Source organism: Terrapene carolina, unplaced genomic scaffold (genome assembly GCF_002925995.2).
Source record: "Terrapene carolina triunguis isolate 2854851 unplaced genomic scaffold, T_m_triunguis-2.0 Scaffold96, whole genome shotgun sequence".
NCBI classification, from domain to species: Eukaryota; Metazoa; Chordata; order Testudines; family Emydidae; genus Terrapene; species Terrapene triunguis.
Window position 1 is genome coordinate 29,437,732 of NW_020664447.1, and position 13,428 is coordinate 29,451,159.

Here is a 13,428-nt window from a genome sequence, read left to right on the forward strand (position 1 = left end):
CAAAAAGGCCTACTGATACAACTCAAGAACTGTGCTAAGATCATGCTCGGTATACAAGAAAAGTGTGGAACCGGAAAACTAATAATCCAAAATTGGTATATTGGCTATTGGGCCTAACTGGTGGACTAAACAATGAGGGGGTGGGGTGTTCCACCCATCGCTCCCTTTTGGGTTCCTAAAGAATGAGACTTTGGGAAGGAAAATTGGCTACTGGAGCGTGTTTCATCATCATGGCTGCTACTCCCACCCAGGCATCGTGATCCTGAGAGATGTCCTGATGAGGGAGGGACCCAGATGACACAGCCACTTCCACCAGTTCCAGCTGAATCCCAAACACCAGCTGGGATGTGAGACTTTGTCTCCACCTGCTTCCCCCATCTGTCCTTTTCCTTCTCTATCTTTTCTTCTCTTTCTTATCTCTCTCCTTCCTTTTCTCTTACAAGAGTCTGGCTTAGCCAGCGAAGACTCTATTTTGCAATGCTTCTGTAAGCCTGTGACCAGAAAGAGCCAGTTAAATGCAATGTCTTAAACAGCCTAGTGCTGGTACAACTTTGCCAGGTCTTGGAGTGGCTGATAAGACTATGTGCCATGTCTTGTGTTTTTTCCAGCAGTGAGGGTGCAAGTAAGAGTCAGCGTGAGATATAGAAGCTGCATTTTCTATCCTTGTCCTTTTCTCTCTTATTTTGTGTAAGTTTGTGTTTAGTCTTCTAGAAAACAGGATCTGACTTTAACAGCAGCAGCTCTGGTCCATCTCCCCAAAAGGGCAGTTATTACCATCTTTAGTACAATCTAAAACACTATCAAACAAGGAGAGTTTTTAAAAGGAAAATCACCCAGCTCAAGTGAACAAGGGATGTTGTTAAAATGAAATCCTTACTCGATACTTACATTTCAAATGCTTGAACTGTTTTTTCCTTTTCCCCCCTGTATCTTTAATAAACGGTTAGAGGGATTTCTATAGTGTTTGCCATGGTGCTAAGCAGGGTGAGGTTTCTGTACAACAACTCGCTAAACTTGTTTAAAATTATTTAATGTTGGAGAGTGACTGGGTTATGAAATCATAGAACAGTAGGGCTGGAAGGGACTTGGAGAAGTCAAGTCCAGCCCTCTGCTGTGGCAGGACTAAGTAAAGCTAGACTATCCCTGACAGGTGTTTGTCCAACCTGTTCTTAAAAACATCCAATGATAAGGATTCCACAACCCCCTTGGAAGCCTAGTCCAGAGCTTAATTACCCTTATAGTTAGAAAGTTTTTCCTAATGTCTAACCTAAATCTCCCTTGCTGCAGATTAAGCCCATTACTATTTGTCCTGCCTTCAGTGGACATGAAGAGTAATTGATAACGGTCCTCTTTTATAACAGCCCTTAACAGGACTGTTATCTGGTCCCTATTCAGTCTCCTTTTCTCAAGGCTGAAAGTACCCAGTTTCTTAACCTTTTCTCATAGATCAGGTTTTCTGAATCTCTTATCATTTTTGTCACTCTCCTCTGGAGTCTTTCCAATTTGTCCACATCTTTCCTAAAGTGTGGCACCCAGAATTGGACACGGTACTGCAGCTGAGGCCTAACCAGTGCCAAATAGAGCAGGAAAGTTACTTCCTGTGTCTTGCATATAGCACTTCTGTTACTACACCCCACAATGATGTTAGACTTTTTCACGGCAGCATCACATTGACTCATATTCAGTTTGTGATCCACTGTAATCCCAGGTTCCTTTCAGCAGTACCACCACCTAGCCAATTATTTTCCAGTTTATAGTTGTGCATTTGATTTTTTTCCTTCCCAAGTGAAGTACTTTGCACTTGTCTTTATTGAATGTCATTTTGTTGATTTCAGGCCAATTCTCAAAAAAGGTCGCTGTGAATTCTCATCCTGTCTTCCAAAGTGCTTGCAACCCTTCCCAGCTTGGTGTTGTCTGCAGATTTTATAAGCATACTCTCCACTCCATTATCTAAGTCATTAATGAAAATATTGAATAGTGACGGACTGCAGTGGGATCCCACTAGATATGCTCTCGCAGTTTGACAGTGAACCATTGATAACTGCTCTTTGAGTATGGTCTTTCAACCAGCTGTGAACCCACCTGATAGTAATTTCATCTAAACCATATTTCCTTACTTTGCTTATGAGAATATCTTTTGGGACTGTCAAAAGTCTTACAAAAATAAGACACATCACATCCACTGCTTCCCCGCTATCCACTAAGCAAGTAACCTTGTTTAAGAAGGAAATTAGGTTGGTTTGGCATGATTTGTTCTTGACAACTTCATGCTACCTATTCCTTTATAATGGTGTTATCCTCCAGGTGCTTACAAATTGATTGTTTAATAATTTGTTTCAGTATCTTTCCACGTAACAAAGTTAGGCTGACTGATTTATAATTCCCCAGGTCCTCTTTTTAAAGACAGGTAACTATGTTTGCCCTTCTCCAGTCTTCTGGGACCTCACCCGTCCTGCAGGAGTTCTCAAAGATATTTGATAATGGTTCTGAGATTGCTTCAGCTAGTTCCTTAAGTACCAAGATGAATTTCATCAGGTCCTGCCAACTTGAATATATCTAACTTATCTCAGTATTCTTTAACCTGTTCTTCTCTATTCTGGCTTATGTTTCTGTCAAGGCTGCTTCCCCACTTTGAACTTTAGGGTACAAATGTGGGGGCCTGCATGAAAACTTCTAAGCTTAACTACTAGCTTAGATCTGGTCCGCTGCCACCACTCCCAAAGCTAATTCCCTTCCCTGGGTAGCCTTGAGAGACTCTTCACCAATTCCCTGGTGAATACAGATCCAAACCCCTTGGATCTTAAAACATGGAGAAATTAACCATTCCCCCTCCTTCCTCCCACCAACTCCTGGTGGATCAAGATCCAACCCCCTTGGATCTAAAAACAAGGAAAAATCAATCAGGTTCTTAAAAAGAAGGCTTTTAATTAAAGAAAAAGGTAAAAATCATCTCTGTAAAATCAGGATGGAAAATAACTTTACAGGGTAATCAAACTTAGAGCTCAGAGGACCCCCCTCTAGCCTTAGGTTCAAAGTACAGCAAACAGAGATAAACACTCTAGCAAAAGGTACATTTACAAGTTGAGAAAACAAAGATAAACTAACACGCCTTGCCTGGCTGTTTACTTAAAAGTTTGAAATATGAAAGACTTGTTCAGAAAGATTTGGAGAGCCTGGATTGATGTCTGGTCCCTCTTAGTCCCAAGAGCGAACAACCCCAAAACAAAGAGCACAAACAAAAGCCTTCCGGCCCCCCCCCCAAGATTTGAAAGTATCTTGTCCCCTTATTGGTCCTTTTGGTCAGGTGTCAGCCAGGTTACCTGAGCTTCTTAACCCTTTACAGGTAAAAGGATTTTGGAGTCTCTGGCCAGGAGGGATTTTATAGTACTGTACACAGGAGAGCTGTTACCCTTCCCTTTATAGTTATGACAGTTTCTTTCCCCTTGTTAATATTAATTGTGTTGAGTTATCTGTTCACCATTAATCCTTTTTAGTGAAGACTGAAACAAAATAGGCATTAAACGTTTCAGCTTTCTTGATGTCATCAGTTGTTTGCTCTCCTTCCCTGCTAAGTAGAGGACCTACGCTTGGTCTATCTCTTGCTCTTACTGCATTTAAAGAACTTCATTTTGTTGCATTTTATGACCCTTGCTAGATTTAACTCATTTTATGCCTTAGCTTTTCTAATTGATTGTCAATACCTTCAACTGTTTGGACCCATATAATCCATCTGAATTAATACAACATGCCCCCTGCTGACTGTTCTGATTATCATTGATACTGAGCCTGATAGAGGATGCAGTAGATGACCACTCTGCATTGATAGGGTTTGTGTATGAATGATGGTGGGGTGCCCCAAGAATGCTGACTGGAGAACTTAATTTGGGGACAGGCTTCGTACTGGGGTGTCAGAGCAGTCATGCTTGCTTTGCTGTAGAAGGATCAGAGCAGTAACAATAAACCAAATATTCAGAGAACTCAAGAGCCGTCTTTTTCAAGTCTGATACTGTTGCTGCTGGAGCCCTGCTGGGCCCTTTGTACAGTGTTGGCTTCCAGCCTTACCACCCTGTTTATTCCTCTCAGGTTTCCCCACGGATGGTCTTGCCCCAGCAGTTTGGAAAGGAGGGGAGACGGAGGCCTTGGCCCGGCTGGATAAGCATTTGGAAAGAAAGGTAACCAACCCACTTTAACTCAGAAAATGGTACTTTCTGCATGCTGAGGCCTCTGGCTAAGAAATATTAACGGTGGTTGTCACCCTTGTTTCTGTTGCTTGTAGCAGCAGACACAGCTCTGTGGTGAAGGGAATGCCTCTGTAGGACCCAGGCTGTGTGGGGCATAGGGAATGTGCCCTCCCCACTTCCAGGCTTCAAAGGACCCAAACTGAAGTGGAAGTTCATTGATGTACATGCACTTAGGGGTGGAATGCACTCACCAAGCAATCCTGGTGTTGCAGTGCCCTTGGAGCATGAAGGGTGTTGAGCCCCATTCTCTCTGGGGTAGCATAGATGAAGAGAGCCTTCTACCAAGGTTCAGTGCTGGCTGCAGACTGCCTTCCACCTCCTTTTTAATCTTCACTTGGAGACATTTGTGCAGGTGCATTAACAGGACAAGTGCAAACAGCCAGGCTTTTCCCAGGCAGGGCATGTGAGGACTGTTAATACGACATATGCCATTACAATGTGTGGCTCAAGGTATAACATATCTAGACACTTTCTGTTGACCCTGTTCTCTTTATTGTTTCACACAAAGTAAATAACAATAAGAACAGGAGTTTTAGGTGTTACTAGTAACAATACAAGATAAATTTACTCAGACAGAAATGACTGAGTTGTGTCTCTAATGCTAACCTTTCTTGATGGTAGTTGTGCAGTTCACAACTTGCATGCTGCATTGGGGGGAAATAAAACTTCAGTGTAATATTCTGCAGGTAGTGCTGAATCTCAGCTTTATGTAATTGCAGGCTGCCATGTTCAATGGTAGTCTTTCCTCCTGGAGTCACCTGCTGCATATGTCAGGGAGACAGTTAAGATCTCTCGTCATGCAGCTCAGAGTTGGATGTACACCTCTACCTCGATATAACGCTGTCCTCGGGAGCCAAAAAAATCTTACCGCGTTATAGGTGAAACCGTGTTATATTGAACTTGCTTTGATTCACCGGAGTGTGCAGCCCCGCCCCTCCGGAGCACTGCTTTACTGCGTTATATCCGAATTCGTGTTATATCGTGTCCCATTATATTGAGGTAGCAGTGTACCTGAAGTACTAGGATGTACCTTTGGGAGGTCCTAGGCCCAGACCTACGCTGCGGACAAGAGCTAATAGCCCCCTCCCAGATCAGCATGACTAGATCAAATTTCCTTTAAATAGGAAGTGATTTGTTTGCCTCTCACTGCTGTGGGAGTGCTGGAATATCCAGCTTGAAACATCTCCAACAAATGGATGAAGCCAGTTCAGTAGGGATACTGTCAGAGAAATGTAAGGGGCTTTAATGAACCTACTGGAGATAGTTGTGTCCCTGCCCAGCAGCCTACTCCTTGAACTACTGCATTTCTGAAACCCATTCTCTTTCCCAAATGCTCCTAGGCTTGGGTTGCAAACTATGAAAGGCCAAGGATGAACGCTAACTCGCTGCTGGCGAGCCCCACTGGGCTCAGTCCCTACCTGCGCTTCGGCTGCTTGTCCTGCCGCTTGTTCTACTACCGCCTCTGGGAGCTGTATAAAAAGGTGAGAAAAGGGGGATGAGAGGGTGGGGGATTCCTCCAGAGCAGGCAAGCCAGGGACCAGGCTGGTTCTGAGGATGGGGGTTGTGTTAATTCTCTTGCAGTTCTGTCATATTCCATTATTTCTGACTCAAGAAGCTGTAGGTTGACATTCCCTCCTTCCCCCTGCCTCTCGCTCTTCTGGCTATGAAGCAGTTCTCAGCTCTTTAAATATAGTTGCCCCTCCTGGGGGAAACTTACAAAAATGGTGAGACTCTTGTAGACATAATTAGTAGATTTTAAAAGTAGCTATCTGGATTCTCAAGCCTGAGCCCTCATAATCATTAGCTCTAGGTTGGCTCTAGTGCTTGTCCTCTTGTTCTGGACAGATCAGTTCCTTCAGTATATCAGACTCCATTAAAGACAGGTGCTTTCTGCCCCAGTGAGTCTGGTTTCTGGTAAAGGACTGTTCAGAGGATAGCTCCACAGCTCCAAATGTTGCTAGCAGTCTTGGTCCCTGAGTGGGAATTACCTGTAGTGATGGGGCAGAGGGAGGGTTGAGCTGAGCTGCCCAGGTGCAGGAGCTGGGAAAGGGTAATATCTCTTTGCCCCTGCTTCTCCTCTTCTACAGGTGAAGCGTAACAATACACCACCACTCTCACTATATGGGCAGCTTCTCTGGCGGGAATTTTTCTATACGGCAGCCACCAACAATCCCAAATTTGACCGTATGGAGGGGAACCCAATCTGCATCCAGATCCCCTGGGACAGGAATCCTGAAGCCTTGGCAAAATGGGCAGAGGGCAAGACAGGCTTCCCTTGGATTGATGCTATCATGACCCAACTGAAACAAGAAGGCTGGATCCACCACCTGGCCAGGCATGCTGTGGCCTGCTTCCTGACCAGGGGTGACCTCTGGATCAGCTGGGAGTCTGGAGTCAGGGTAAGTCGGGCATTTCCAGAATTAGGCAACAGAGCATGGGGAGCGCAAAATCCTGTTGGCACATTCTGCTGGGATGGCAGTACTGTCCTAGCAATCATGGAGTAATGTGGAAGAGAGGATGATCTAGCTGGCTTTGCTTCGGTCACGAGCCTAGCTTTTTCTGCCTAGTTCAATTAAGTCCTAAAAGCGATGATGGGATAGTCTGCAGTTACCTAAGTAAATGTAAATGGGACCCATTGGTTAATATGGGCTGTTGTTAAAAAGTGTCCCCAGCCCAAGTGGAGGCAGAGGCATCCCTGCCCTGAGGGGCTGAAACTCTGATAGACGGTTGAAATTGGAATACACAACTCCTAGAAACCAAATTGGACAGGAATTCAGTGGGTTATTACTAATCTCCTGCTTCCACTCAGAGTGGGGAATGGATAATGTGAGGCCTAGAAGCAAAAACCCTTATTCACTTTTGATTGTTCTGCTGCACAGAACTGCTCTATTCTGCATACTTACATTACACTTCCAAGTTTAGGGTTGGTGTCCAAATCTTGCAGTAGAACTGTACAGCAGAGTCCAAAGCAGCAGGAGCTAACTGGTAGTGTTTGAAAACCTGACCAGACAGGGCTGCTCATTGGAAATGATTGAGATGTAAGGAAGCATGGTCCAGTGTCTGCATTACTGCTCCTGTTCCAGTTACCAAGATCGGTTTCCTGACAACCTGTTACTTAGTATCTGAGGCTATCTTCTAGTGTTCCCTGCTACTGGGTCTTTCCCTTGGAGGTTGGTTCCCTCACCATCTTTCCCTCTGATTGCTGCAGGTGTTTGATGAGCTATTGCTGGATGCAGATTTCAGCGTGAACGCCGGCAGCTGGATGTGGCTTTCGTGCAGTGCTTTTTTCCAGCAGTTCTTCCACTGCTACTGCCCTGTGGGTTTTGGGCGCCGCACAGATCCCAGTGGTGACTATGTTAGGTGAGTAATATGGGTGGGTGCTTCCCACATACCTCCTAGCATGCCAGTGACACACAGCTGCACAATCTGCCTGCCTGGGTGGCTGACTTGTTGCTTATCCCATACTTGTGAACTCTTTGTGGCTGTACGCTGAATAAGATGTCCTCTCTTTATATATGCTGCAGGCGGTATTTGCCCAAGTTAAAGGGCTTCCCCTCACGGTACATCTATGAGCCATGGAATGCCCCTGAGTCAGTGCAGAAGGCAGCCAAGTGCATCATTGGGGTGGACTATCCCAAACCCATGGTGAACCATGCAGAGACCAGCCGGCTAAACATTGAACGCATGAAACAGATCTACCAGCAGCTGTCACGCTACAGGGGCCTCTGTAAGTACGAGACACTGTGAGACACTTGCTTCATTGTGCACTTTAACCCTGTATCAGCTGAAGGAGATAAGATGGTTGGGATGGGAGGGGGATTCACAATACAGCAAATGGCAGCTGTGCGCCTGACCAGCCCTTTGCAGGAGGAAGTGGCTTCTGCCAAAAGTTTCTCTAAAGATACATGCATTCCCTGGGAATGCAGACCATGAGCACCTCAGTATGGCAAGCTGTGGAGGTTGGCAGTAGCTCTCAGGTAACTGAAATTGGGAAAGGAGCCTACTGGGGACCAGAAACCCTGTGCTTCGCTCCTAAAGCCCATGCATAAGATCCCAATGAGAAGGGATCGTGGGGGCCAGGACCTGGGTCCCCAGCAAGCACTGTACCAACTGAGCTTTAAACCCAGCTTGTCTTTCATCAACACATACACCACTAGGTGTTTGCACCCAGGGCGTTCTGAGCTCCCCATGAAAAGCAAGAGCCTATTCCTCAGTGGAAGTCTCAGTGATCGTTCTCTTCCCAGGTTTGTTGGCCTCCGTCCCTTCCTGTGTGGAAGATCTCAGTATTCCAGTCACAGACCCAATGTCAGGCCAGGGCAGCAGCACCAGTACAGGTGAGCAGGAGTTGTTGGTAAATTACCTAGACAAGTTAATGGGCACTTGGAGCCCATAACTGGAAGCTTACTTCAGCAAGGAACAGGTATGTGGGGGGTAGAATGGTGTAGATCAGGGTTGGGCAATTTTCGCGGGGGGGCCACTCCACGATTTTTGGTAAGTTGTCACAAGCCGCACATTTCTACTATATTAATGGAGGGGGTAAGGGGACCTGGGAGGGACTTTGGGTGCAGGTGGGAGCTCTGGGCTGGTGCAGAGTGTTGGGGTGCAGGAGGGGGTGTGAGGTGCAGGCACTGGCCAGGAGGTGCTTGCCACAGGCGGCTCCTGGCCGGCAATGCAGCAGGGTGCTCAAGCAGGCTGCCTGTATGTCATGGCCCCCATGCTGCTCGCGGAAGCGGCTGCGGCCAGCTGCTTCTGGCATGTCTCTGCGCACTCCTTGCGGGGAGGGAGGCAGCGGGTCTCCGTGCGCTGCCTCTGCCCGCAAGCACCGCCTCCGCAGCTCCCATTGGCTGGCTTCCGGCCAATGGGAGTTGTGAGGACAGTGTTGGGTCAGGGGCAGTGCGCGGAGCCACCTCCACCAGGGGTGCGCAGAGATGTCAGCAGCAGCTGGCCGCTTCCGGGAGCGGTGTGGGGGCACAGCAGACAGGCAGCGTGCCTGACCGCCCCGCTGCGCCACGGGACTTTGAGGCCTGGACTCAGATCGCGAGGGGGCAGAGGAGGCCAGACAGAAATGTTAGATGGGCCGGATCCAGCCCACGGGCTGTATTTTGCCTGCCCCAGTATAGATCTTATTCACTTTCATTTAGACTTGCTGGGAATTCCCAAGAGAGCTCTTCTTAAAAGGCCCACAGAAATGTAGTCAGCGATTCTTTCTGGCATCATGTACTACAGTTCCATGGAACCTGTCTAGACACACAGGACATGGAGGGGTGGGGAGATGGAAATAATTTTTCTATAAAACTAGCCCTTTACTAGAGCAGGAAGACTCTGGTGATTGTCCTGGGCTGGAGCTGCTGAGATTCAGTATCCTGTCTGTTAAACATTGGTGTCCAAAAAAAAAAAAAAAAAAAAAAAGTGGGGGGAGGTTGTGGCTGCACTTCCCGTTGCTTTGGCATTGTAGGCTCTCCTTTTCCCCTGCTGTCTCGGCACGTAGATGTCTAAAGCAGTAAATGTGAGAAGCCACAAGGCCAGAGGAAATGTTAGTGACTCTCCTCTCCCTCTTGTAGTGCAGAGGCTGTTGCATTGTGGCCAGACCTCTCCAAAGCGTAAACATGAGGGAGTGGAGGAGCTGTGCACTGAAGAGCTGTACAAACGAGCCAAAGTGACGGGTCTGCACATTTCAGAGATCCCCAGCAAGAACTTGTGAACGTGAGTAGCCCCATGATCTTGCTCTGGGATAATTGTAGGGCTGTGGCCATCCTCAGTCGTTTCTTGACAGTTGGTGGTGCCCAACTTTAAATGCTGTCAGTTTAAATCTAAAACTGTCTTACTGTGGTCTGATGGCCCCACAATACTACCAAGTAACTTCTAGTGTGTCTCCTGTCTTATATTCATGTTGCTATATTGCTTGGCAAGGTTCTAGTTTAGCTGGCCAGCAGAGGGCAGCAGTATTGTTAATTTAGCAAACACAGACTGCTTTTAACTTATGAACCTGTTCTGCAGGGTTTTGCTCCCTTCTCACAGGAACCAGCTGTCCCACATAATCAGACTTCACAGCCTGGTTCCAATCTGCTCCAAAAGTTGCAGGCTGGGAGGGAGAGCAGCACATCTTTGTGGGGGCAAGATGCTGTTCCTCATACTCCACTTGAAATGCTTCTGACACTGCTGTTGGAGAGAAGCTGACTGTGTTCTGTTCTAGCTTGAGTTCTGCAAAGAGGACTGATACTTAAATGATTTTTTTTTCCTGCAGCCAGAGATGGGAGAATCACAAGGGAAGAAGAGTTGGGGTGCTGAAGTGTTCGCCACAGCAGTGGAGGGGTGCTGCTTCCAGAGGGATCAGAGCTTTTGACCAACAGCTGAAAATGTGGAGTGTCTGTGTGAATGTGTAATTCTGGTGGCTGCCACACAGAGATATTGCATCACTTGTGCTTGAGTACATTTTGGCTCATTGGCATACAGAAGCCCTGGGACCTAAACCTGTCTCTTCTCAGCCAAACCTGGAATCTGCCCAGATTGGAAAGGGGAAGAGTTTTCCATTCACTCCCAGGTGTATCTTTCCTTCCCATTTGTCTCATGCACTGGTCCATTTGCTGCCTAATTACAGGGAGCAGCATCTGCAGGTCAGAAGAAATATTCACTCTTCCTATTAAATGGCAGGCAGTGAATTGTCTGTCGCCCCAAAACAGGCCAATTCTCCTGTCTGCATAACAGGGTGCTCCCCAAGGCATCAAGGAGGCATCTGTTTGAACAACTCCAGTCTCAAAGCATGTTGAAATGTGCACCTGTATGAGACAGTCAGCAAAGTATTGGGATTGGGAAAAGGATGAAGCTGTAGTAATGGGACATCAGTACAGCAGTGACCATGACCACCCTCCCTGGACCAGGGGACCCTTTAAGATTCATTGAGCAAATAACATTCATACTGGTGCCTGATCGTGACCCTGGCCAGTCTCCAAATGGGGCAGATGCCTAGAATAGGCAGTTGAACGCAGGCTTTTGCCTCTAGGGGTCATCTTGAGAGGAAATTTCAAGAGAAGGGTGACTCTTCTGAGAATAAGCCTATGACTTGATCATAGGTGAAGCTTTCTCCCAGAAATTTGCTCTTCTGAGTAGCAGAGAAAGCTACACCTGGTGGGGAAAACCATTCTGGCCATACTGGGGTCTGGACTTTACCCTTCCTGCACTTTTTCCTTCCTTAAGAAGCCGCCCTTTCAAACAAAGAGTGAGCAATGTCCAGTGTCTGAACCACTAGAATGAGGTTGGGCTGTTGGGCAGCTCCTATAAGCGAGTCTTCCTTGGGCTCCATAGCCCATTCTTTGTGGATGTCAGCTCCCCTTCCTGTAGGTTGCAGTGCATTTGCATCTGTGTGTTTGGTTTCTGCATTGTGTAACCCTATGGCCATGTACCCTGCACAGCATCCTTTCCCCCCACACCTGCATTCAGTGCTTTGTATTCTAACCTGACAGCTTTGTAGGACATACAGGCTGTTAACCATACATCCCCTGGTCTTGTTCTGTATTTCATGCTCTGTTTCAATAGGGTGCTCACAGGCCCTCAGGCTGCCTCCCCAGATGATGGGTGGAATAGAGTAGAGGAGCCTCTGTTTCTGCAGCCTTCATAAGGAATTGTCTCCAGTAGCTGTTCTTGGCACTACATATTTATTCACAGTCTGAAACCCCTACTTGGCACAGACATAGCCCCTAGCCAAAACAGCTGCTTAGATTCACATATAGCCTCACCTACTAACAACCTGCTCCCTTACCATGACAATGGAAGACCATAGTTTCCCATCTTGAATAGATTTGGATTCAATTTTGGGACCCTCGTAAATGACGCTGGGGTTACAAGTATCCACTGATTCAGGGGCATATGAAAGGTTTACAATATGGGGAGGTAGGGCAGTTGTATCAGAACCAAGAGTTAGTTTATTAAACAGCAGATAATCTTTCCTTCCTACTAACAACACTAGGGCATTGACCCCAGATTTCCTTTTCCAGTGGAATCTATTGACCAGATTTTCCAAGCAAACAGTGAGTTACCCCTTCTGACCTTGTTTTGGTGTCTATTTTTCCAGACTAATCTCCTCTAGAGAGGATTTAGAAATAACACAGTAAACCAGCATAGCTGGGGTTTGTCTCCAAATCTTTACCCAGAGGGGCCCCTATAGTCTAGTAGCTGTAGGAGTTAGGGGAAGGAGAGACCCCTGTCCTCTGCTGCAGAGAGAAGGGGAAAGAAATGCACTTTGTACACTTAGAATTTAGAAATTGTGACTTCTGTCATATGGAAGGTTTCATGCTTGTCTGTAAATATGACATTGTTTTATAAATGTCTTTAACCCTCTACTTGCTGTGTTTTCACTTATTTCAAGTGAGTCAGGTGTAGGTTGGAGGGACTTTCTGTGCCAGGGCAGAAAGTCTTCAAGTAGCCTGTTGCAAAGCTTTGTGGATGTCAGGGGAGGGGAATGTGTGCTGTTCTCCTCCCAGTCATCCCCAGTATTTGTATTCTGGCAGCCGGAGCACCCACAGTTGGCTAGGTGCGGTCCATACAAGACAGAACCTGCTTTGAAGAGCTCTCAATCTGAGAAGATATAAATGTGAAGGGAGAAGAGAGGCAAAGTACACAGTTTATTTTAGGTCTTGATGAGTGTAGTGACTTTTCAGACAGTCTTAGAGGGTATTCCACATGGAGAGAGTGGCATGGGAAGAACAGAGACAGGGCCATCCTTACCCATACGCAAAGTACGCAGCTACGTAGGGCACCAAGAAATTTGGGGCATCAAATTTCTTGGTGCCCTACGCAGCTGCGTGCTGCTCCAGCCCTTGCTCCGCCTCTTCTCCATGGCCCCTGCCCTAGCCCGACCTCTTCCTGCCCCTGCTCCACCCCTTCCCCAAAGTCCCAGCCCCACCCTTTCCTGCCCCTGAGTGCAGCAGGGCTGGGCCTGCACTCACCAGTGATGGGAAGTGCAGGGCCCAGCCCCAACTGCGCTGCCGGTGAGTGCTGGGGGGCTGTTCCCCTGTGCCCCCCAAACCAGCCCCCCCATGGAGGCCTGGGGCCCCACCCCACCCCCACTGTGGGTGGGGATTCTGCGTAGGGCCCCAAAATAGCTAGGGACGGCCCTGAATAGAGACTACCCACTTCAACAACCAAGGGGGGGTTGAGACCACCATCATTGGAGCAGAGAAGATGAATGACA

General features: G+C 47.2%; 1 protein-coding gene across 2 annotated transcripts in view; it reads left to right on the plus strand.

Moving 5' to 3' along the window:
- Positions 1 to 11,473, plus strand: part of CRY2 (cryptochrome circadian regulator 2) — a 30,732-nt gene extending 19,259 nt beyond the window's left edge. Inside the window, exons 5-12 of one of the 2 annotated variants that reach the window (XM_024214661.3) lie at positions 4,084 to 4,172; positions 5,582 to 5,722; positions 6,329 to 6,640; positions 7,450 to 7,601; positions 7,766 to 7,968; positions 8,486 to 8,575; positions 9,803 to 9,944; positions 10,486 to 11,473. In XM_024214661.3, coding sequence (XP_024070429.1) covers positions 4,084 to 4,172; positions 5,582 to 5,722; positions 6,329 to 6,640; positions 7,450 to 7,601; positions 7,766 to 7,968; positions 8,486 to 8,575; positions 9,803 to 9,942 — 1,127 coding nt within the window. In that variant the 3' untranslated portion in view covers positions 9,943 to 9,944; positions 10,486 to 11,473. The remainder of the gene's footprint in view (positions 1 to 4,083; positions 4,173 to 5,581; positions 5,723 to 6,328; positions 6,641 to 7,449; positions 7,602 to 7,765; positions 7,969 to 8,485; positions 8,576 to 9,802; positions 9,945 to 10,485) is intronic. The other variant, XM_024214669.3, reaches the window with a different exon arrangement.
- Positions 11,474 to 13,428: the final 1,955 nt, after the last annotated feature.